The sequence below is a fragment of the Oreochromis niloticus genome, linkage group LG7 (assembly GCF_001858045.2).
Source record: "Oreochromis niloticus isolate F11D_XX linkage group LG7, O_niloticus_UMD_NMBU, whole genome shotgun sequence".
NCBI classification, from domain to species: Eukaryota; Metazoa; Chordata; class Actinopteri; order Cichliformes; family Cichlidae; genus Oreochromis; species Oreochromis niloticus.
The window spans coordinates 32,210,847-32,232,569 of NC_031972.2; the positions used below are offsets into that span (position 1 = coordinate 32,210,847).

General features: G+C 38.9%; 1 protein-coding gene across 2 annotated transcripts in view; it reads left to right on the top strand.

Annotated features, from left to right (window-relative positions):
• Window positions 1-11,083: 11,083 nt before the first annotated feature.
• vldlr (very low density lipoprotein receptor) overlaps window positions 11,084-21,723 on the top strand; it is a 63,527-nt gene continuing 52,887 nt past the window's right edge. Inside the window, exon 1 of one of the 2 annotated variants that reach the window (XM_005470472.4) lies at window positions 11,084-11,560. In XM_005470472.4, the coding sequence (XP_005470529.1) occupies window positions 11,488-11,560 (73 nt within the window). In that variant the 5' untranslated portion in view covers window positions 11,084-11,487. The remainder of the gene's footprint in view (window positions 11,561-21,723) is intronic. The other variant, XM_019361316.2, reaches the window with a different exon arrangement.

A 21,723-nucleotide genomic window follows, 5' to 3' on the forward strand; every position in this document is an offset into this window, starting at 1 on the left:
CTCACCTTTTTACAAAAACAAACTGATGTAATTGATTTTTTGTTGTGTATTTGTGTGTTCTGTTTGTACAGCACTATAAAATGTTCCTCTATATTTATATGTAAATGTTATTCTAATTTGTAAAAAAAAAAAGTGTATCTAAACTGTAAATATACTGTGTTTTTTTACTTAAATATATTATTAGAGATTATTATAAAAGAAAGCTTGGAGTGTCTCGTTCATAACACACACCAACAGTGGTTAGATCCTGAATACATCACTAGTAGTTTATCCGGCTGTTCTCAAATACACTCACCTGCTTTATTAACTGAACTGTCTGATTCTCCCATTCTATCACATGCCAAAGGTGCTCTACTGATCTGAGATCTGGTGACTGGGGAGGTCAACCTGATATACTGGAACAATCCCAGTACATCAGCAGTTTCTCATTTTCTCAAACCAGTCAATGATGTCACATTTAAAGTCACTTAAATCCCCATTCTGATGCTCGGTGTGAACTTCAGCAGGTTGTCTTCCATTGGGTTGTTGCCATGTAACTGGCTTGAATTTATCTGTTTAGATCGTATAGTTTCTTCAGGAAGCATTCAGACCCCTTTGTTAAGACTTTATATCAGCGGTGTCAAAGTCACTCAGCTCAATTTGATTGTTCGTCAGTATGAACCGTTGCCTAATAACCTTTAAAAAGATACCGACAAATCGTCCCCGTTAGTTTGACTGTAAAGATGTTTAACTACATACAAATCACTGAGATGTCTTAAGAAAGTGAAGTGCAATTTCGACAATATGTCTCATGTCTCTATGTTATACCGAAATGTTTCGTTAATCTAAAGCAGTGGTTCCCAAAGTGTGGCCTGGGGGCCCCCTGGTGGGCTACAAAGATACTGCAGCTGGGCCGCAATAATAACAGCAATTCATTTATTTATTTATAGAAAAAGTGAATTAAAATGGTAACTGGAGGTGGTTAGTTTTTGATATTACTCATTAGTCTGGCCTAAATCTACTGCTCTGTATTGAAGTTTTTGTCTCAGTGACAGGTGGGTCACACATTGGCCTTAACACTTTGCATATGACTGGGTAGCGCTAGCAATCTATAACCAACAACCTGTGATTTTATGGCTTTTAAATAAAGTTTTCAAGCACTCTTGACTGAGAAACCTGCCAGCACAGCTATTTGGGCTCACATTTGACAATAATGTAAAATTGACCAAAATAAATATAGTTCAAAATCCAAAATGTTTGTTTTTCTGGGCAGTTTTTACATTCTCCAAAGCAATCAGACAGGGTGGAGCCATGGATGGTTCCTCCATCCAGGCCTTATGTTTGACACCCCTGCCTTACATGGATAAAACAAGTATTGCTTATCTACACTGTAGATAAACAATACTAAACTTTCAAACAGAACTGTTTGAAACTTAGATCTCTCATTCACAAAAGTATTCACATTCTTTGGGCAGGACATATAGCTTTTGGTCATCCTGACCACGTAGAGGTCTCACACACGTGGATTCAGGCAGGGTTTTTTTTCATCCTTTTTGCAGATCCTTTCAAGCTCCTTTAGATTGAATGGGAAGCCTCTTTGAACTCCTGTCTTCAGGCCTCACCACAGATATAATATGAGGTGTAAGGCTGGGTTTTAGCTGGATTTTTCAAAGGCAAGGAGTGACTTGTCTTGGCTGTATGCTTTGGTTTGTTTTCCTGAGACGTGAATCAGTCTTTATATATATATATACATATATATATATATATATATACACATGTTGCACTGTTGAACGCAATTTGCAGATGCTATTAGACTGCTATTCATTCTATAAATACAATTTATGAGAGTGTGTTTGTGTGTGACAATGCAGGATAAGTTGCAAATGGCAAGCATTTAAGATGTAATGGTCATATTTAATTTGAATGCAGTCTTCTTAACTGTCTCTTTTCTCTCATATATTCTCATTTTCTTAATCACAGTAACTTTTATAAACTGTTAACTAACTGTTTTTTCGGTTTCTGTTTCATGTGGTAATCATTTGGGTTTAGTGGGGAAGCATCTATCAGCTGGTACATCTCTTTTTTAATTACCAATTTCTTGTGAGATCCCCAATTAACTAACAAAAACACGGGAAAAACTCTCCTTAGAGAATCACCTTCTATCTCTTCACACACCTGTCACAAGTTTGTCATCTTCAGTGCAGCTGCATTTCCCTTTATGTGAGGTACTTTTCATTGTATACCACAAAACTCTGTGCAGCTTGTGACTTTGTGATGACTTGCAGATTTCCACCTTGGGTTTAGCACAGGCAGCAAAAAAACCCCTGTGACATATTAATCTGCAGGTGACCCACGATGACAGCCTTTCTTTACAGCCATTCAGCAACTGCAGACAAGCAAAGAAAAGTGAATACACAAATTCACATAACTTCTCAGAACAATAAAAGAGCACTTCATTAATGATTAAAAAAAATCAAAGCAGTTTAGCTCACAGGTAACGAGGGCAGGCTAGATAATCACAGAGGACAGAAACAAAACCACAAAGTAAAACCAAATTCAGGCATATGAGAAAAGTAATCTTTCAACAACAACAACAACAACAAAAAAAGCCCAAAAGGCATATAACACTGAAACATAAACATCAACACTAAATACGTTGATAAGAAAGATAATGTTTATTCCTTTTATTTAAATGACTTCTGGATACAACCCAGGTAGAGAAGATCTTCTTTTGACATAATCTTCTTACATGCTGCTCTGTGTACACTGCCAAACACAGTGACACAGCGTTCCTTTGGCTTCTGTGCATTAAGCACATATGTTTGGTATATTTTTATTATATGACACGAGTTACAAATGTTACACGATACACATTAACCAATTATATTGTGTTAATCTGAGGCTTGTATTCACTTTCTGAGCCTGCACACCCCTCTGATTTCCAATCTTTTGTCGAGATTTTCAGTTTCCAGATCTTTGGTTTATATATTTAGCTTATAGTGATGAGATCAGTCATTACAATGTGTCATTAGATCACAGCACAAACTGCCTCTCTCTTCTCTACCTCTTTCTCGGAAGGCTTGGTAGAGAAAATCTTAATCCTAAAGAGAGTCTGCAGCTTTTTGCTTTCTCACAGAGATAAAGACGCTCCCCCTTTGGTAACAAGCATCTTCAGAAACCTGGCCCAGATCTGACCATGATTAAATATCTGCTTTCAGCCAGTGGTGAGCTCTCGCAGCTTCCTGGGGAGATGGGGATAAAGCTATTTGGTCTGAGGAAGCACTGATATCTGTAGGCTGTGTGTATCGCTCTGGTTAAGAAATGCAATTTCTCTGCTGGATTTGAACAAACAGAACAGGGTCATATTTTTTCCATGAAGAGATTAAAATGTAAAAAATAAAAGCCTTCTGGGCTCGGGTTTGAAAAAGTGTGTGAAGCTGCCTAACTTCAGTGTTTTTACTTTTTTTAAATTTCTTCTGTGTAACCAAAGCTGCTCTGTCACTTCACATTTCTGTTTGTGCTCCTGCTTTAACTCGCGCTCCAGGAAAGCAGACATATCAAAAAAAGGCAAAAAAGCGACATAGTCCAGAAAAATTCTAAGACTGAAAATGATGTACTAACGTTTTTAGATGTTCATTTATCAATAAAGTGACTTAAATGAAAAAATCCAGTAGTGTACTGTATAGATTCAGGTTGGGCAATTCATTTTGCCATGGGACAACATGAGTATATTGCACTAAATCACAAAAACAGTCACCCCTTTATATTGTAAGGTAAAGACCCTAAAACAAAAGAGGGAAAACTCCAAAAATAAAAGGTAAAAAAAAAACTTTGCGCAAGCTCTTGGTGATAGTGGGAAGGAAAAACACAATTTGAACAGGAAGAAACGGCAGAACCAGGCTTGGGAAGGGTATGAGCTGAAGTTAGATATTTCTTTGTAGCCGCCATGTTGCTCAGGGAGTCTATATAAAAGTTATAATTTTGTTCCTGCTTTTTAATGCTCAAATGAAATAAATGCCAAACTAAGCGACAGGGAATGATGCCCCGCATGTGAGGAGTTTAGCCATAATTTGTCTTATGATCAAATTTGACAGCCTTCATCACTACCCTGCTAACACTTTACCCACCTTTACACACCAGATACAGTCAGGGAAAAATGATTTGAACCCCTGCATATTTTGTAATTTTGCCCACTAACAAAGAAATGATCAGTCTATGATTTCAGTGGTAGGTTTATTTGAACAGTGAGAGACAGAACAATAACAAAAAAGTCCCCAAAAATGCATTTCAAAAAACTTATATATGAAATAAGTATTTGATCACCTATCAATCAGCAAGATTTCTGGCTCACAGTTAATGAGTTTAAAAGGCCCCTAATGTGAGCTCGTTACCTGCTAATATTTTGTGAATTAAAAATATTTTTAGGACTCACCTATTTTTAATCCAGGCATTCACACAAGCTGCATTATTTCACTGGGTAAATTTGTGGTATTTATTTTTTCAACTGAAGCTCAAGCTTTTGGATTTGGGTTTTGGAGGGGTGCGTTAAAGATTTCATGGACTGGGGCCTTCCATGTTCCTAAGGCTGCACACATCTCAGATGTTGTCAGAGATGGGCAGTAACGCGTTACTTGTAACTTGTAACGCGTTTTCAAGTAACGAGTAATGTAAGGGATTACTATTGCAAAAACCGTTACTTTCCCGTAGGAACGCTGCGTTACTGCGTTACTAAAACCGTGATTTTTGCGAGAATGTCTCATGACAGTGACGTAAGCGAGTGCGACGTTCGTGACAACAGCTGTCTGCAGATCAACAATGGATAATATATCGAGTGCGGAGAGAGTATGAGCGTGTAGCGTTTAAAGCGTGGAAGTACTGACCTTATTTTGAGTTTGATTCCATAAAAAGTGACAAAAACATTAGTGTCCGTTGTGCGTGGGAAGAAAACTTCTTTTTACAGCGAAAAAAACCCATAAACTTCCAAGCAAGCAGCGAGTGCGCTACGACGTAATGTGAAATTCACAGAGAAACTCGCGGATTCTTCCACTGACCGCTGCGGCACACCTGCACCAGGGTAAACCTCCGCCTACCCCACTCCTGCTTTACAGGTGAAAATAGAGCAACAGGACCGCTAGTCTTTGATTTTATTTATTTTCTGCTGTGTTTTACTTGCATCTATTTGAAAGAGTGAGTGTAAACACAAAAAAATATTTTATTTTATGTGCTGGAATGTGCAGAAAATAGGTTTAAATGTTAAACAAATTTCTTCCAGTCAGAGAATGTTGCATATAATTAAATTTTTTGCTTGATGCATAAAGGTAAAAGATTTAAAGTTTAAAGTTTTAAAAAGAGACGTTTCCATCTGATTACGTTTTGTATGATGGATTATGCAGAAAAAGTAGAATTGGGCTGAAAGATCTATCGCTTTATCACCTATTCAGGTTGTAAATCGTGTTTTTAAAAAGTAACTAAGTAACTAAGTAATTAATTACTTTTGAAAATAAGTAATCAGTAAAGTAACGGGATTACTTTTGGGGGGAAGTAATCAGTAATTAGTTACTGATTACTTTTTTCAAGTAACTTGACCAACACTGGATGTTGTTGTCAGCAGGTTACATGTATAAAAAATATTTCTCCGGTAGAGAATCTGTACCACACTTACAGCACACTGAAAATAAAAAGAGTCATCCAACTCTCTATGGCATGACTTTCATTTTTTTGAAGAAAAAAATAACTCATCCTACCTCTAGGAAGCCTAAAATTGCCTTTTAATATATACATCATCAAATTCCAAGGGTATGCATGTATGCATGGGCTAGTCTGCTTGTGTAATTGATTGTATATGTTTCTGTGTGTTTGATTATGTATGACATTGATAACTGTTCTGTGGGGAACAGATGCTGATGAATGTTAAACAGAGGACTTTTGAGTTTGGGGTCTTCTTGTCAGTCATGATCATCCAGTGAGCCGTGACATTCAGCACACAACAGTGACACTTAATTGACTCCTGACCTCCTACTGTAAGTGCTCCTCAAACATCATTTTGAGATCCACTCCTCCTCACTATCGTTCTCATCAAGTTCACATCCTCACTGTCAGATGAACAATCCCCTTTTTTCCTGCCCTGAAAAGATTTTGTGTCCATACTCTGTAAGTTACATTTTCATGTTACTGCATGTTTTGAGTGCTAATATATTCCTGTTTTAGAAGACTTAAGAAAGCTCCTTTAACATTTTTGCCCCAGAAAATTGATCTTTTAGTAAGTTAATAAAGTCCCAAATCTGTCTTTAAATGTCAAATATACTTCTTTAGACATTCACGCACATGTGCATATTTATACTAATAAAGTTATTTCAGTTTAAACCTACTCAGGTTTTGTATTCAGGATCTGCCATGGTGATCTAGTCAGCTTAAAAGAGTTACCGTCATGGCACTGAAACTTTCACTTTAAACTCAAATTAACTTAATTTAAATTAATCTCAAACCTTTCTGTGAAAAAAAAGGATAAAAATGTGAACACCAACAATAACATGTCAGATATTAGATCAGTACTTACTTCTATATATGTAGACAAGTGTAAATATTACCCATCTTACATGTTTGGATTCTTCAAACATGGAGTCGAGGTCACATCCTGTTGCTTGTGTGTACTTTGTTCACTGCTTGGCTCATTTTCGACATGAAAGTGTGACTAATGCCATAATCACAACGACATCAGTAAGTTATCGCACAACTTGAACTTTCCTGAAAGTGAATGGATGTCAGGCAGTTATGATTACAGTCACTATTAGAATAAAAGAAATGCATCTATGGTTTATGTCTAATTTTCATTCTTTGACATAACAGTTCCTTGCGCATCTGACACAGGTTTATATCCATGGTTAGAGATATTTAGAAGATTGTTTAGTTGGTTGGGCCAGACTTCCTTGTGAAATGATGCTTCTTAGGATAACACATTTTTTTAAAAATATAGTACATAGTATAACTCAGTTTTACTTCAGAATATGCAGCCAATCTTTCCATGTGACACTACTGATTTTATCCTGTAAATATGGGCTAAAGAAAGCATTTGTTATCTTACTGATGCTGACATATATTTTTTTCACCTGCAGGGTTATTTTACACAGTATAAATGGCTGGGGTGTATTCATTTCTTTTTGCCACCAGGCAGTGATTTTAGTTTACTAAGCTATCTGACGCCTGACAGAGACATATCCTCATCGTGGATTTGATTTGGACCTCCTTTTGCTTTCAGAACTCCCTTAATTATTCATGGCATAGATTCAACAAGATGCTAGAAACATTCCTCAGATATTTTGGTTTATTTTGATATGACAGCATCACACAGTTAGTGCAGATTTGTCACATTCATGATGTGGAGCTCTGGTTCTGCCACGTCCCAAAAGTGCTCTTTTGGATTGAAATATGGTGACTGTGGGGGCCATTTGAGTACAGTGAATTCATGTTCAAGAAACCAGCTGTTGCGACATGGTGTGTTATCCTGCTGGAAGCAACCATCAGAAGATGGGCACACTGTGGTCATAAAGGGATGGACATGGTCAGCAACATTACTCAGGTAGGGAACAGATGACGATAACACATAAGTAACTGGGTGTAATCTCAGTTTAATACATACTTTAAGTAAGAGAAATAGAGGGTAATTTAAGACAATATTATAAAGATTATTCTTGTGACAGGAAACCTGCTGTCACTGTCAGGTTTCCTCTCCAGGAAATCAATCTCCAAGATTGGAAACATGTAACTTCCTCTAAAACCTTTTTTTTTTACATTTCATTTGGTGCACAGATGCAACACTGGTGTAAAAACATTTCCAAAATGTCATAATACTCCTTTAAAGTTAGGGTTGCACAAGAAACACAGTCCTCGCAGTCATTTCACTGAGGCTATTATGTTGGCACAGTAGAAATACCAGTATGCACCTTCCATTGTCTTCTGCAAAATTATCTACAGTTGCACTAGCTGGCAAATCAAATACATAGAAACAGGGATTATAGCAGATTAAGATCAATAGCAATGGGCTTTTTTTTTTAATAACTAACCTGCCAATCACCACTATGCAGAGTAAAAGAAAGATGGTCATTGTATCCAGAGTTGTGAAATTGTATTGTGCAGTACTTTAAACTGCTGTGAAATACTATTGTGTCTGATCAGCATTCAAAATGATTCACATCAAGAAATATGCATCAAGCCTGGCAAATAAATTCTGAACATTTTCTACAAGTGGAAAATACTACTTCGACCCTCAAGGTTGTATCTCATACCAGACTAAATTTCTAAACCTTTAGATCTGTAATCACTCTGTGGATGTTTGGAGATGACTGCAAGAAAGACACAATCAGAGAGAAGCACTTCCTGTTACAGAATTATACAGTGGTTTCTGTATGTGTGTGTGTGTGTTTTCAGGGGACGTGAAAATCTGGGACAGAGTGAGCCTAGGGGTGTATCAGCAGCCAAAAGCCATCACTAAGAATGAGGTTCAATCCTGTGATAAGAACTCTGAGAGTTTATAAAACCTGGCACCACACAGCCCTGTGGAAATCCCAAAGGCCTGGTGATCAAAATGGGGGGGAAATAGTATCAGACTGATAGAGGGAAAAAAAAAACCTACAGCTGAATTTGGCTCGGAAATTTATTATTCCATATTTGGAAAGTGAGACATATGCTCTTACAAAATGACTGGCAGTGAAACCAACACATGGTGCTCTTGAGGTGCTAGGTGATTTCAGTCTTTCTGTGCCAAAATGATAACACATTTGATCTCCAAGCATTCCACATATAAAATTGTGTAAATGGGATAACTCCTGCTTTTCTTATTTGGGTATTTGGATTCAGTACTTACATAATCTTCAAATGTATCACGTTTTATAGATAAAGCCTTATTTCCTCTTTGAAAATAATCAAGGAAGAGCCAGAGTCCTGAAAGGAAATGCCGGGAAATTTTTTTTGCGCCATTGTTCTGTAATTACCACTTATGGCCACAGGGGCCGCTGTTAAGCAAAAGGTGCAGTGATTGCTTACTGAAAGGACACAAATATATCCCGCAGACTTCATTGCACTGGTAATAAAGTCGAAAAATATATTCAACACAATACAAGGCTGCTGTTTTGTGAACCTATCAATACATTAAAAAAAATCGTCCAGATCTTTTTTTCTTCTTCTAATCAGGATAATATATAGACTGAAAGTAATATTATGCAGTCATTAGTTGTATTGCTTCTTTTATCTGTGTTTATAGTTGCTTAATATCTCTATGGAATCATTTAGATTTTTAGGGAGGAGTTGTTTTGCTTTGCTTTTTTTGTCTCTTTGTCATTATTTTAGGTTCTAGGTTTAGGACATGTATAGCACAATTTGTTTTATCCTTGTACTTTGATATTGTTGAAGGTTTAAAAATGAATCTATAATAGTATTAATAGTACAAAGCTGCTTTCTTCGTTATCCCAACAACTCCCTTTTCAGTGGAGTGAGCTGGAAAGTGTTGCCACCCTCACTGGTCAAGGCAAAGTATTTCAAATGCATTACTACATTAGCTACAACCACCTGATTAGTGGACTAATAAAGACGGTAGGGTTCAGCAGGTCTTATAATGATGCTTCCCGAAAACGTCCTATGTATTTTGGCCATGTCTGAGTGTTAGGTAGACCTAACACTCAGACAATCATAATCAAGAGATTATGTCTCTTGATTTGTTGTAAACTCCTCAGGTTCCCACCAGAAGAGCTGGAGGTGGTGGCTGAGGAGAGAGAGGTCTGGGAATTTCTGCTTAGACTGCTGGCCATGTGACGTGGGAGAAGATGGACGGCTGGATAAAAAGAAAAAAGAAACAGATGCACTGATGTGGCCACCCATCCTCCAAATTAGCAAGACGTGTTGTGGAATTAGCAATATCTTGCTCACAGAATTCGGCTGGCGCATGAACATTAACTTGTTGATTTAGAGTCTGTGCAACATATTGGAGCCAGTAATCTGGACCAGGCGTGTCAAACATAAGGCACGAGGAAAGGAATTGTCCCAACAAAGACAGTAATCTGGCTCCCTGGATGGCTTTGGAAAACGAGACCTAAATTTTTTATAGATTTTCTTAATGATGAAGACCTCCACCATGGCACTGCATACGACACCAAAGTACATTCATGTTTTTTAACTCTCTACTACAGAAATTATTCAAATTAGCAAAAACTTTCTGTTTAATATTGACAGAATAGCCTTGCCAATGAGCTATCATACCTTTTTCCGTAATTTCGTAATCACGGAAAAAACTGAGATGAAACTGCACTACTTTTTCTAATATTAGGACATCTCAGAGATTGAATGTGTAGTTAAAATAAGAAAGGGAGCTCCATTGTTGTAGTCCATTAAAGATAAAAGTATGTGCCCTACAGTTTGACATCCCTGATCTAAAAAATACAGAACATGAACATAAAATATTCTACTCTAGTACAAGACCATTTAACACATGCCCAATCTTCTAAAATCAATGTAAATGAGAACTAATTTCATAAACAGACACATCACAACCTCACATTAATTTTCTTTTACTGCTTTTCTTGCAGAAGTAGATAAAACTCATGTTTCGATAAGTGGTTTGCACTTTATCTTTGATATGGCCACATGACAGACACTACTCAGGCTGATGACATCTCAGCCTATAGTTTCTTCATGTTTGATGCTAGCCCCACCCACTTATGCCATGTCACACCAATGAGGATGTGCAGTGTTGATTATGCTGTTTCACAGATAGCACTTACCATTAATAATAATAACAATAATAATTTTACCTCTTTAAGTGTGAAAACAAAGCTTATATACAGCACGTTTGCTGTATATAAGCATCGCAGTCATAGTTAACTGTCCTTATGTTTGAAGTATATGCAAAAATATATTCATAATGGATATTTAAGAAGCCAACTGTGTCTTAATTAATCTTTGATTTAAGATAGAACTGCTGTGTTATGATACACAGTTACCAGTTTTCTTTGAAGTGTTTCCTGCCATATAAAATGTGTTTTATTGTTTTATTACTTCATGCGGGTAGCGAAGGGTTAACAATGTGCCGAAGACGTATTGAAGGAGGAAAAAAAAATCCTCCTCAGCTGTGGCACCAATACCTAACGACCTGACCGGTCTCCGCTCGTTACCGTCAATTTGGGGAAATGGATTTAGCCTTGATAGGACAGGACACGAGCCCGCACGGCGCGTGGTTGTAGAAGGAGATCAAAAGACGCGTGGTGTGCGCGGCGGACGCCTCCGTGTCTTATTCTCAGCGCTCCTCTCCCCTCGGCCGGACTCAGGTCTGTGTGGCGTCGGCAGGCAAAAGCGGCCCTTCTGCTCTACTCCACTTATTCTTTGTGTGCGCATGTGTGGCTTGCTTGTGAACCGGCAAAATCAGAGAGCAAAGCAGGCCAGCGCGAGCCAGGAAAGACGGGCAGTGTTGAGGTAGCCCAGCTAGCAGCCGCACGGTTTTGTTTTTTTTTTGCACTGCCAGAGATGGTCACGTCCACACAGGGGATCCTTCTGCTGCCGATGCTAATATGTCTCCAGCACTTCGTTAACGTTCACGGTAAGTCCCGAGCCACCCTTTCTTTTTGTGTGCGTGTGTGAGAGTGCGCGCGCGCATTTGGAGTCACTGTACCGGCGAAACGCGCACCGTGTGCGGTGAGGTTAGCTAACCTTAAACGGAGCTGCACACCTGTCTTGGCTGCTCCTTGAAGAAAAGACCGTGCTTGGCTGCACCTTGGGCCACTCAACCCCTGCCGCTTCTAATCGAGGAAAGCCCTCAAACTGCGTCTTTTTTAAGGGATCAAAATGAGAAATACGTGCTTTAAATTAATCTGTGGCATTATTTTAGCTCTATTTATTGGAAACTACATGGAGGGGCCCCGTTGGGTTCAGCGCTGCTTGTTGATGGCCAATTAGCCCCACGGTCATTTAATTTATCCCTGAAGACCCGCAGCCCTTCAAATTGTAAACCCCTGTCGTTCTGATTTCTCCTTTACTTCGACTGTTGGGATTTTCTCCTGCCATCTCCACCCCCATCGAGCTTCGTAATTTATTTATTTATTCATAAAGTGGAAGCGGACTGAGGAGAGGGGTGGGGGGGGTTTGGGTAGGCTGAAAAGGGTGGACACAGTGCGTTAACACGGAGAGAAAAGCCACAAATAAGGGTAGTAAGCAGCCCCGTAGTTTAGGGAAAGAGGTATCAGCAGCTGAGGGAATTTTTGGGGGGGGGTGCAAATTACGTACTGCAGGGGATCCCAGTGAAGGCCCAATTAAGAGCAAAGTGGCCAAGCTCGAGCCGTTAGCAGCTGGTGGTACTTGTAGAGCTGTGCGCACTGGGGTTGCAGCTGTTGATGATTTTCATGATTGGTTGTGGAATGGAGAAAGCGCTCAGGTCTGCAAATTAACAGAAAATGTCACGGAGTGTCGGTTAAAAGTTCAGAGCATAGCAACAATCAAAAGTTAAAAAGTTGCAGGGCTTTTGTTTGTTTCGGGTTCAGAAATGGGCATGTGGAGGTGGACTAAGCACAACTGGGCTGCATACACTCAAATATGAGCAACATTTTTGGAGAAATATTTGTATGTCAGACAAACCCCTCACTTAAATTCTGTGGTGCACCTGCTAAGGTAGGTAGGTAAACTGCAGTTAATTGCCTCTGAACCATAGTCATACACCTATCCTCTCTAATCTAAACTCTGTATCAATGGAAAGATTGATGCGTAGATGTAGAGGGACCTCTAGAATCTATATATGGCTTTCCATAAATGGTAAACGCAGCCATTTTTGGCAACATCTGTGACTGAAACTATGAAGTGCCAAAACTTTGAGGAATTAGAAGCACATTTATTTTGGTCTCTATTGGTGGATTCCCCGCCCCCCTCTTAATAACTGCTAGAGAAGGTGATTTATTTATTTTTCATTATATTTTTAATAACTCATCTATCAGGTGTCCCAACACAGGCTTTTGTAACAGATTGTCTGTTACAGGGCCTCACTTCATCTAATTAGAGCCTCTGAACTTCATGCTGCTTGGAGCATTCTTAATAGAATTGGTTTCTAAATGACATGGCTTGCTGTGTGGTTTTGGAGTTTTTGTTAATTTTTAAGTAATATTCTAATGTCATCAGTGTAGCATGGCAGCAGCTGTGACGTTAAAGCCTCAAAATGCAAAATCCAGAACACATCTTGTCTTCCTTGATTAGGATGACTTCATAGTCTAATGGTTATCATATTTGCCTAACAAAAGAAAGATTACCAATAGAAAAGACTGAAGTCCCTTTGGGATTGTTTTGGGAATAACGGAGCAGCTGAAAGTAGGTTATTATAAAAGTGCTTCAGTATTGCTAGTGTTTTTTTTTGTGTTTTTTTTTTGTATTTTTTTTTCATGCATCCATCCATATTGGTCTAAACTGAGGTGCATACATGACTCTGGACCTGGTCCACATGTCGGTATCTATAAGTACTGTCATTGATTAGTTTCTTTCCTCATAATTGTGCACTGCGGATAGCTTAGTTTTAGCACAATGTTGCAGCCAATACTGGAGATTTTCCTAAACCTTGTCAACACATACTATCTGGTTACAGGTTTCAGGAATCTTTTAAACTCTTCAGCAACAATGGCATTACTAGCAAAATGCTAGGTTTAGACATTTACATTAACCCCTAAATGATTCATTTCCAAAGGCCTAAAACTTGTCGAAACCTGCCCAACCCCCAAACTTTGTCCTAGTAATGTGGTAAGCTGATCAAAAGCACACACCATAAGCTAACAACATAAAGTCAGTCTCACGATTAACATTTAAACATGTGGGGGATGTGAATATTGATGTTTTCATTGGCTTTTGAACTTGCCCCCTCAACTTTTAACAGGTTTTTATGGCATCACATCGTGTTAAACTATTTAAAGCGCTTTTATTTAATTAAGGCTGTAAAGTCTAAAGTCCAGGAAAACAAGATGTTTGTCCTACATTTCTGGCTTCATGCCACTTGCTCAAAGATGGCATCTCATTGTCCTCATGCAGCTTTCATTAAGCTTGATCACTGTTGGATGAGATCAGTTGTTTCCTATCCTAACCCCAAGGTCGGGTGTTGAACAAATACACGTTACCTTTACAGAATTGAGCAGCTGCAGTATCACGTGCAGTTTTGGTAACATTGTACTCTAACTTTTGTCTGTAGACATGTCTTAAAAATTGAAAATTCTCCGTTGTGGTGGTCTCTTAGGCCTGGCAGTATGCAGCACACTGGTAGAAACTCTGAACACTAAGTGAAATGCACTGATCAGTTACATCTTTAGTTTGCTCAACAGACCCAGATTCACCATTATGTGTAACAAAGAAAAGCATTAAACGCTGTGCTGTAGGGGTTATTTCAGTTTAATCTATCAAGCTAGTAGTTTTGTGTGAAAATGGCTGCATTGTAGTAGAGCATTTTTGTAAAGTTATTATAAGAATTCAATAATTTATACATTTATCAGTCTGGGGAGTTCCCTCCCCAGACGCCTTAACGCCCACTCACATCCTGGGCCATCTGACCTCAGGAATTCACATGACAAGGTGGGGCCAGGTTTCACAATGAGCTCACCCGAAACCCTGGCTGATTAGGTCCCACACCCGCTTTCACACCTTGGCGCATGTGATTAGAGGATCACCAGGGGGTCCTTTGTCCCTCCTCGGGGGGAATACTCCCACTGGGTTTAAATCTGGGACTCTCGGCCATTTGACCTTAGAACTGAAGAAGCTTCTCGGATGAGAGGTGAAACGTCTTCAAGCAACTTAAAGAAGTCCAGACGCTTTTCTTTGCAAACTCCTTTGACTACAATGACCTGGATGACTGAGAACCTTCACAGACACATTTATCAGTCCCTTTAAAAAGCCTAAAAAAAACCCCCCATGTGTATCTTTTGATCAGTTTTCCACTTATCTGAAGTCATGTTTTGGGAGCATCAGGGTTTTCCAGACTTTCTTCCAGTCCTTCCTTCACACAACACTTTCCTCTTGGAGATTCTAAGGAATTCCCAGGCCAACCGAGAGAGAATCCTTTCAGCAAGCTCTTTGAAATTGTGGATGCAGCACAATCACTGCTTAACCATTTGAGTGACAAGTAGTTAGCCAGTGGGCTTAGCCTCATAATTCTCCTTTCTGACTCTAATATTGACCAGAATTTGGAAAATAAACTTCATGTTTTACTCTAAGACTGACTGGTGCTTGAGCTCAATGTCAACTGAGGTCAGAGTAAGGTGAGGGCTGTTTTCCCCATAGTCTTGTTTTTTGTATATAGATATAGCAGTTGCCCCTTGCTGACCATTAGGGGTGCAGCTTTTAGACACTACTTGGTTGGTTTATATTTTCTTTGGTTGGTGCTTGTTGGCGAAATTTTAGCAGTTCCATTTTGGCCCCAATTACTTATATTTTCTTTTAAATTTATGTATGTATTTTTAAAGGTGTTTAACATTATCGCTATTTTTTTTTTTTCTATTCTCTGCTCTCACACCCTCTACTGGTGACTGCCCCTCCCTGAGCCTGGTTGGGCTGGCGCTCTATTCCTGTTAAAAGGGAGCTTCTCCTTCCCATCAATTGTTTGATGGTTGGGGTTCTCTCTATTGTAGAGATTTATAATAAAAAGGCTCCATAAAATGGTGGTTGTGAGCTGGCGATGTATAAATAAAATGAACCTGTGCACGAAATATTAAATTTAATCATGAAATGACTCCTAGTTATTGAAAGAGATGCATTCCTTGAATTCCAGCCTGCTGTGGCAAAATGGCCTTTGGGGGAAACTGGTGAATCAGAAGTGCTTGTAATGCGCACATACTCCACACACAATACACCCACCAGCACCACCACCGTCTCATTCTCAGCTTCTCACCAAGACTGAACGAACACGCGCGCACACACAGACCGTGTGAGCCTATTTGAACAAGATGCCACGCAAATTAGGCAACAGCGAGATCAGCAGTGGCAACCCTGGCCTGATTAAAATGGATGTATCTTTTTTTTTTTTTTTTTTTTTTTTTTCCCCTCCATGGTTACTGTGATACCATGCTAGACCCAGATCCTCAGCTATAAGGGGGGGCGGCTATGTGGGGGTGCGCTTGATTCTTGAAGTGGGCGGGGAGGTAGACAGGAGGAGGAGGAGGAGAGCACTGCAAACATTTGTTACTGGGTAAAACTGCATCACCATGACCTCAACTGTGAAAGCGGTTCTATAGCACACAATGAGCTGCTATTTTGGGCAGGAGATGGTTCATTACAGCTCCATGCCTGTTGAATCTGTGGTTTAAATTAGGGGGGGTACTACTAGCAGATCATGAGAAATAAAATGCGTTAAGCTTATGTCTTCAGTTAGTGTGTCAAAATAATTAGGTCTTTAGTTAAAACGAATTTTTGTTTAATGAGTCGTTAACAGAGGAAAGAACCAGTTGATTCTAATAAATCCACAAATATGATTTTGAATAAGTCATAACGAAGTAATGTTTCTCTCTGTAAACTTAGAATAATTTGACAGTAATTATGACTTTATTGGAATACAGTTTGACTTGTCAAGAACTCATGCTGTTAGACAAACCGCATTCTCACAGCCAAATGAAAATGGAGCTGAAAATGACCTAAACATCCTCCTGTGAAAGAGATAAAGCTGCTTTCTATGTGCCACTAAGGTTTTGTATTTTCCGTGGTAATGTGTATCTACAAAATCCTTAGCTGACACAGTTGGGTTCTATTTCTCACAGTAGTAATAGAGATTTTCCTGTAAATTAGTCTTAAAGTAATGAAACAAACTGAACGGTCTAATGTATGTAGTCAAGCATGTTAATGTGTATTTTAAAGTTGCTTTGTTCCATGCATACATGTAATGGCTGATGTTTGCAGAGCTAGCAGCAGTAGCATTCATTCATCACGTTATTGTCCAGATTGTGTTTTGGACAGTTTACTGACATATAAAACAGTTCATGCTCTGTGCCGAGTAATGAAGAACAGTGCTGGTTCACAGTGCTTTCCACCTCGCAGTGATGGAGACGTAGAAGTGCTCTAATTTCTCCAGGAATGCAAACTTGGATGGTGGCATCGCTACATTTCAGTTAACTGGTGTACGCAATATTAAAATCTAAATGGCTTAAGCATCTTTTACTGTGGGTGCCAAATAGAAAGGTGGTACCCAATATTTGTATTGCACAAAGCATGAAACGAGGTTAGTGTGACAGGTTAGAAAATCAATAAAATAAAAAACAATTTTTAAAAACTTTATTTTAAACTCTGAATTTAAATTTTTTTTTTTTTTTTTAAATGGTAGATTTGAGGAGAGAGTGGCTGTGCAACAGAAAATTAGTGCAGTAGAGTTTGTGGCAGTGTCCATGCACATCAGTCTTCTTTTCTTTAATTAAGAATACCATGTCTGTTTTGTGACAATGAATAACAGAACAAAGTAACCAGCAGCCTTTGTAAGTTCCTAATACTGCTGATTCAGCACGGTTCATTTGTGCTGGACAGCAGCTGGTGAGGGTAGTCCTCCTTTCGCAGAGCAAAAGCATTTCAATTTGGCTCAAATTATTTCATGCTGCAGTCTCTGAGCTCAGTGTCGTCACAGGAGCCAGTTGAGGTTATGGATGGGCAGCTGTGTAGAAATCACACTTGTATTCCAGGTATCATCATCTGCTACTGCACTAAAGTTTTGCTCATGCTGCTTGTTCTGAAAAGTTGAACATTTTCAATCATGGTTGTTCAAATGCTCTAGTGCTGTTACTAACCAAATATTGTGACTATTCTGAGGGTGAGGTGGCTGCACACACTTAATAGAGCATGTATGAACTGGAAGCTGCTGAACCAACTGGAACCTTTAAAAAATTTAAGCTATAAACTCGATATGGTGGAAAACTGCAGTCGGTGCGCTCGAGCCAGTCATCTGGAAAATGACAGACCAATCTGAACCTGCTTCTGTGCAGCCCAAACAAAAGTAAACAGCAAATCAGAAATAAAGTTTCTATTTACCAAATGGTTGAAAGTCAGACTAGCTGGCTAGCAGCAATATTTAAATAACTACAATCAAAGGGGCCAGGTGTGTTGTTGGTGGGTTTTTGGTTTTGTTTTGTGTTCTTGGATGTGGGGGGGGAGCTGATGTATGCAGAGTCCGTAAAACATGGCCAAGTAATGTGATCTTTAATGTTAAAATATTTAATATAAAGGTGCGAACAAAGAATGACATTAAAGCAGAGCGACATTTCTCATGTCATTGTAAGCGGTAGTCCTCACTCTGTACAGTCTGGAGGGTTTAGGCTTCAACTCTCTGGTCAAAATTGAATCTGACACTGCAGGGAGAAGGAGCTCGTACAGGTTTGTATACTCGAGCTTACTACTGAGGTGTGTTGTTGCGATGTGTGGATCAAAGTGCAGGCTGTGCAGTTTTCCAGACAGCAAGTCGATGGTTTTCTGTGTAGATATTGGAATAGTAACCCAGGAGGATACGCACTTAAAGAAATCAAAAACAGGAATATATTTACCATTCCCTGCAGCTTGGCTTCGTGGTTACTTGCATGGGCTGTTGCGCCCCATTTACTACACATGTTTACACTAGCAAATATTCTGCAAATGTTGCATGTGTTTTATATTTCTACATGTGCTTTGGCCTTTGTTGGTTTCTTTTTGGATTCACTTTGGAGTCCCACGGAAAACAGAGGTGACTCTCAAAGTGCCAAAGCTGCATCAGTGTTGCTGCTGGACCTTTTTATGATTTGGGGGTTTTTTTGGGTTTTTTTCTGGTTCACATGGTGGCGATTTGTTTTGGAATTAACAGCCACTGGGTGCCATAGGCAGGTTCTCTTTATGTGATCTCACTCTCTTTACCTCAGTCGGCATTAAGTGTACGTCAGCAGTGTGAGTTGGACTTTTGTTTCTGTAACATCCAGATATGCAGTTCCAAGTTTGGGTTTTCTACTAACCCTTTTTTTTTTTTTTTTTTTTTTTCCTTTTTCTTTTTCCCCCTCCTTAAATGAAACATGAACAACTGGGTTGAGTAGTATGAAGGTGAACACACTAAGTGCTGTAAAAGGATGGAGGCCAAGGGGACTAGTAGACTTATTCTAAAGTCACTCACCATGTAGGGATTGTGCTGAGGAGTGAGGGTCATTCTCAGGGTTATTAACTTATCTGGTTGAAGGACCGAAGAACTATATGCTATGGTTTCATAATTCACAAATTGTTGCTGCTTGGGTCAGATTTTAGTGAAACTTGTGCACAGTTTGGGTGAACAGCAATAGGGTGATCATTGTGCACAAGGTCAAGGCTACATTTGAATTGTGAATAATCATGAGCCTTATGAGTGACTAATATCAATGTTGTGGTTTATCTCGTTTCTTCATTCCTCCTCTCACCCCAACTGGTCGCCCCCCTCCCCGCCCCTCCCTGTGCCTGGTTCTGCTTGAGGTTTCTTCCTGTTAAAAGGGGTTTTTCCTTCCCACTTGTTGCCAAAGCGGTTGCTCAAAGTGCGTCATATCGTTGGGAATGGCATGGGAAATCAGTAACTTGCAAGTTGCTGGTTGGCGTTTCTTGGTCAGATACAAATACTGCTGTAATCATTGCCCTTAGAGTAGTTGCAGTTGCACAGAATTGATTAAACTGTGCCCAATATCTGCAATCACTCACTGAAAATCAAGCCTTGAATGCATTTAGTATGTCAGGGTAAGCGAAAATGCCACCATTTCACATTCACTGGAAAAATCTATTCAGCTACTTTGACAATCACCTGTCCACTGGGTTTTCATTTTCTTAATAAGGAAGATGATATAGACTAAAATGGTTCTATGAACTATATTTCACTTAACTTACTACTGGTGTATTAAATGACTATCGCCGGGGTTTTCCAGTACAGTATCCTGACATTTGTTGTTCTGAGAAAAATTGACTCTTGGCATGTTGGTAGTTTTGAGCAATCATGAGTAACTTTCCATCTGCTTGTGTATTTTTATTTGCGTAGATGTGAATATGTTCAGAGGATGGGTCAGGAGTTGTTGAACCCAGTTGTTAATAGATTCTGTTGCTCACTGAGCTGATGCCCAATGTGTCTGGCTTCACAACAGTTTAATTTATTCATTTTCTTCATAAAATATAAGGTCTTTCCAGAAATGCTGCAGTGCTGAGGGATTAAAGAAAACACTAGGTGCTGGATGAGGCTTTTTTTTTTTTTTTTTTTTTTTTTTTTTTTTTTTTTTTTGTAAATTAAACATTAACACCTCAACACTCTGGTTTGGCAGTGCTTATGAAGACTTCAGTGAATTCCCAGATCCAATGTGAATGTTAGTGAGGCTCTCGGAGTGCTTTATTTGTTCAGCTTTGTCTGCTTTTACCCAGTTTGTTATGGTCATCTTAAAAATGGGAAGTTTTTATGTGATTGCTTGACTCATGTAGCGGTTTCTCCTTTTTTCAGGAAATGTATTGGTCGTGTTCAGACTTCATTTTCTCAAGTCATCAGAAAACAAAACATCTTGACATGAGTCATGTTTTTAGATGATCTTCTAGTAACTTTTTTTAATACTAACAGAATCTTGGTCTCCTATCATTTCTAATCATCTTGCCCGTTATCAAAGTCCATATGTCACTGAAGTCGAATGAAACTTGTGACAAACGTAGCCATGAGGCTATATGAGGGAATCATGCCATACCTCAGTACAGTGTTGAAAGGTTTTAAAGAAGTTACACAAATTCAAAATAACATGTGGAGTCATTTAATCATTCATTTTAAAAATGGCATTTTTAATTATGCATTTCCTTTCACTCTTACAGAGATTATAAAATGGCCTATTGCCTTTTTTATTTTTCCAGTCAGTTTGATTAAAAGCATCAGCCTGACTGATTTCCTTCAATTAGGCTCTCTTCATTGTCACTTTTGAGAAAGATACTTTATTGCTGCAGAAGACTGGGAGTTAAGCTTATAAAAGGCTGTTAATAAAATCAAAGCCTGCAATGGTAACAAGAGCCATAATATATCAATGAATGAAGTTATGGTGGAGATTGTCGGAAACATTATTTAAAATTTCAGAAGTTGGAGCAAACAAATTACTGAGGAGTCAATTATGACTCCTCAGTAATATGAAGGTTAAAGCTGTTGGATCTTATCCACTTCATTGTAGGTTTCCCACAGTGCCTCCACCATCAAAACACTTGCTATGAATAGTTTTGCAGTAGAAAAATATACCTTTTTTTTCCTTTTTTCAATGTTTGCAGATTAAAATAATTTGCCTTTACCACTGGCCTTCTCTCTAAACACTTCCTCCTTTCCGTGATTTCTTTCTTGGTTAATGATTGTTTGGTCTCTTTAGATTAATGATTTATATTTTTAATATGGTGAAAATGCTTGCAATTTTCCTGATTTAATGGAAAATGAATGAAATGAACTCTAAGTACAGGTGGTGTAGTCTTGGATGGATGTCTGTCTGCAGGCTGTGTATTTGCGTCCTTCTGTGCGGTGAAGCTGCTGGACTCTGATCAACGGCATGCTCCGATGAAGCGTTCAAGTCTTTGCTTTGTTAGTGCAGCGCTGTGCTTGTGTTTAGCATCTCTGTAGATGGTTTGACAAGAGTAAATTTGACCTCTGCTTATAAAGCCTTTAGTTACACTCTTAATCTAAAAGGCTGTTTGTTTAAAAAAAAATAAACCAAAAATAATTGTCTGGCCTCTTATAAAGCATTTCAATATAAGTCGTCAGTGTTGGCTGCAGCACATGTCTTGAAACTGTGG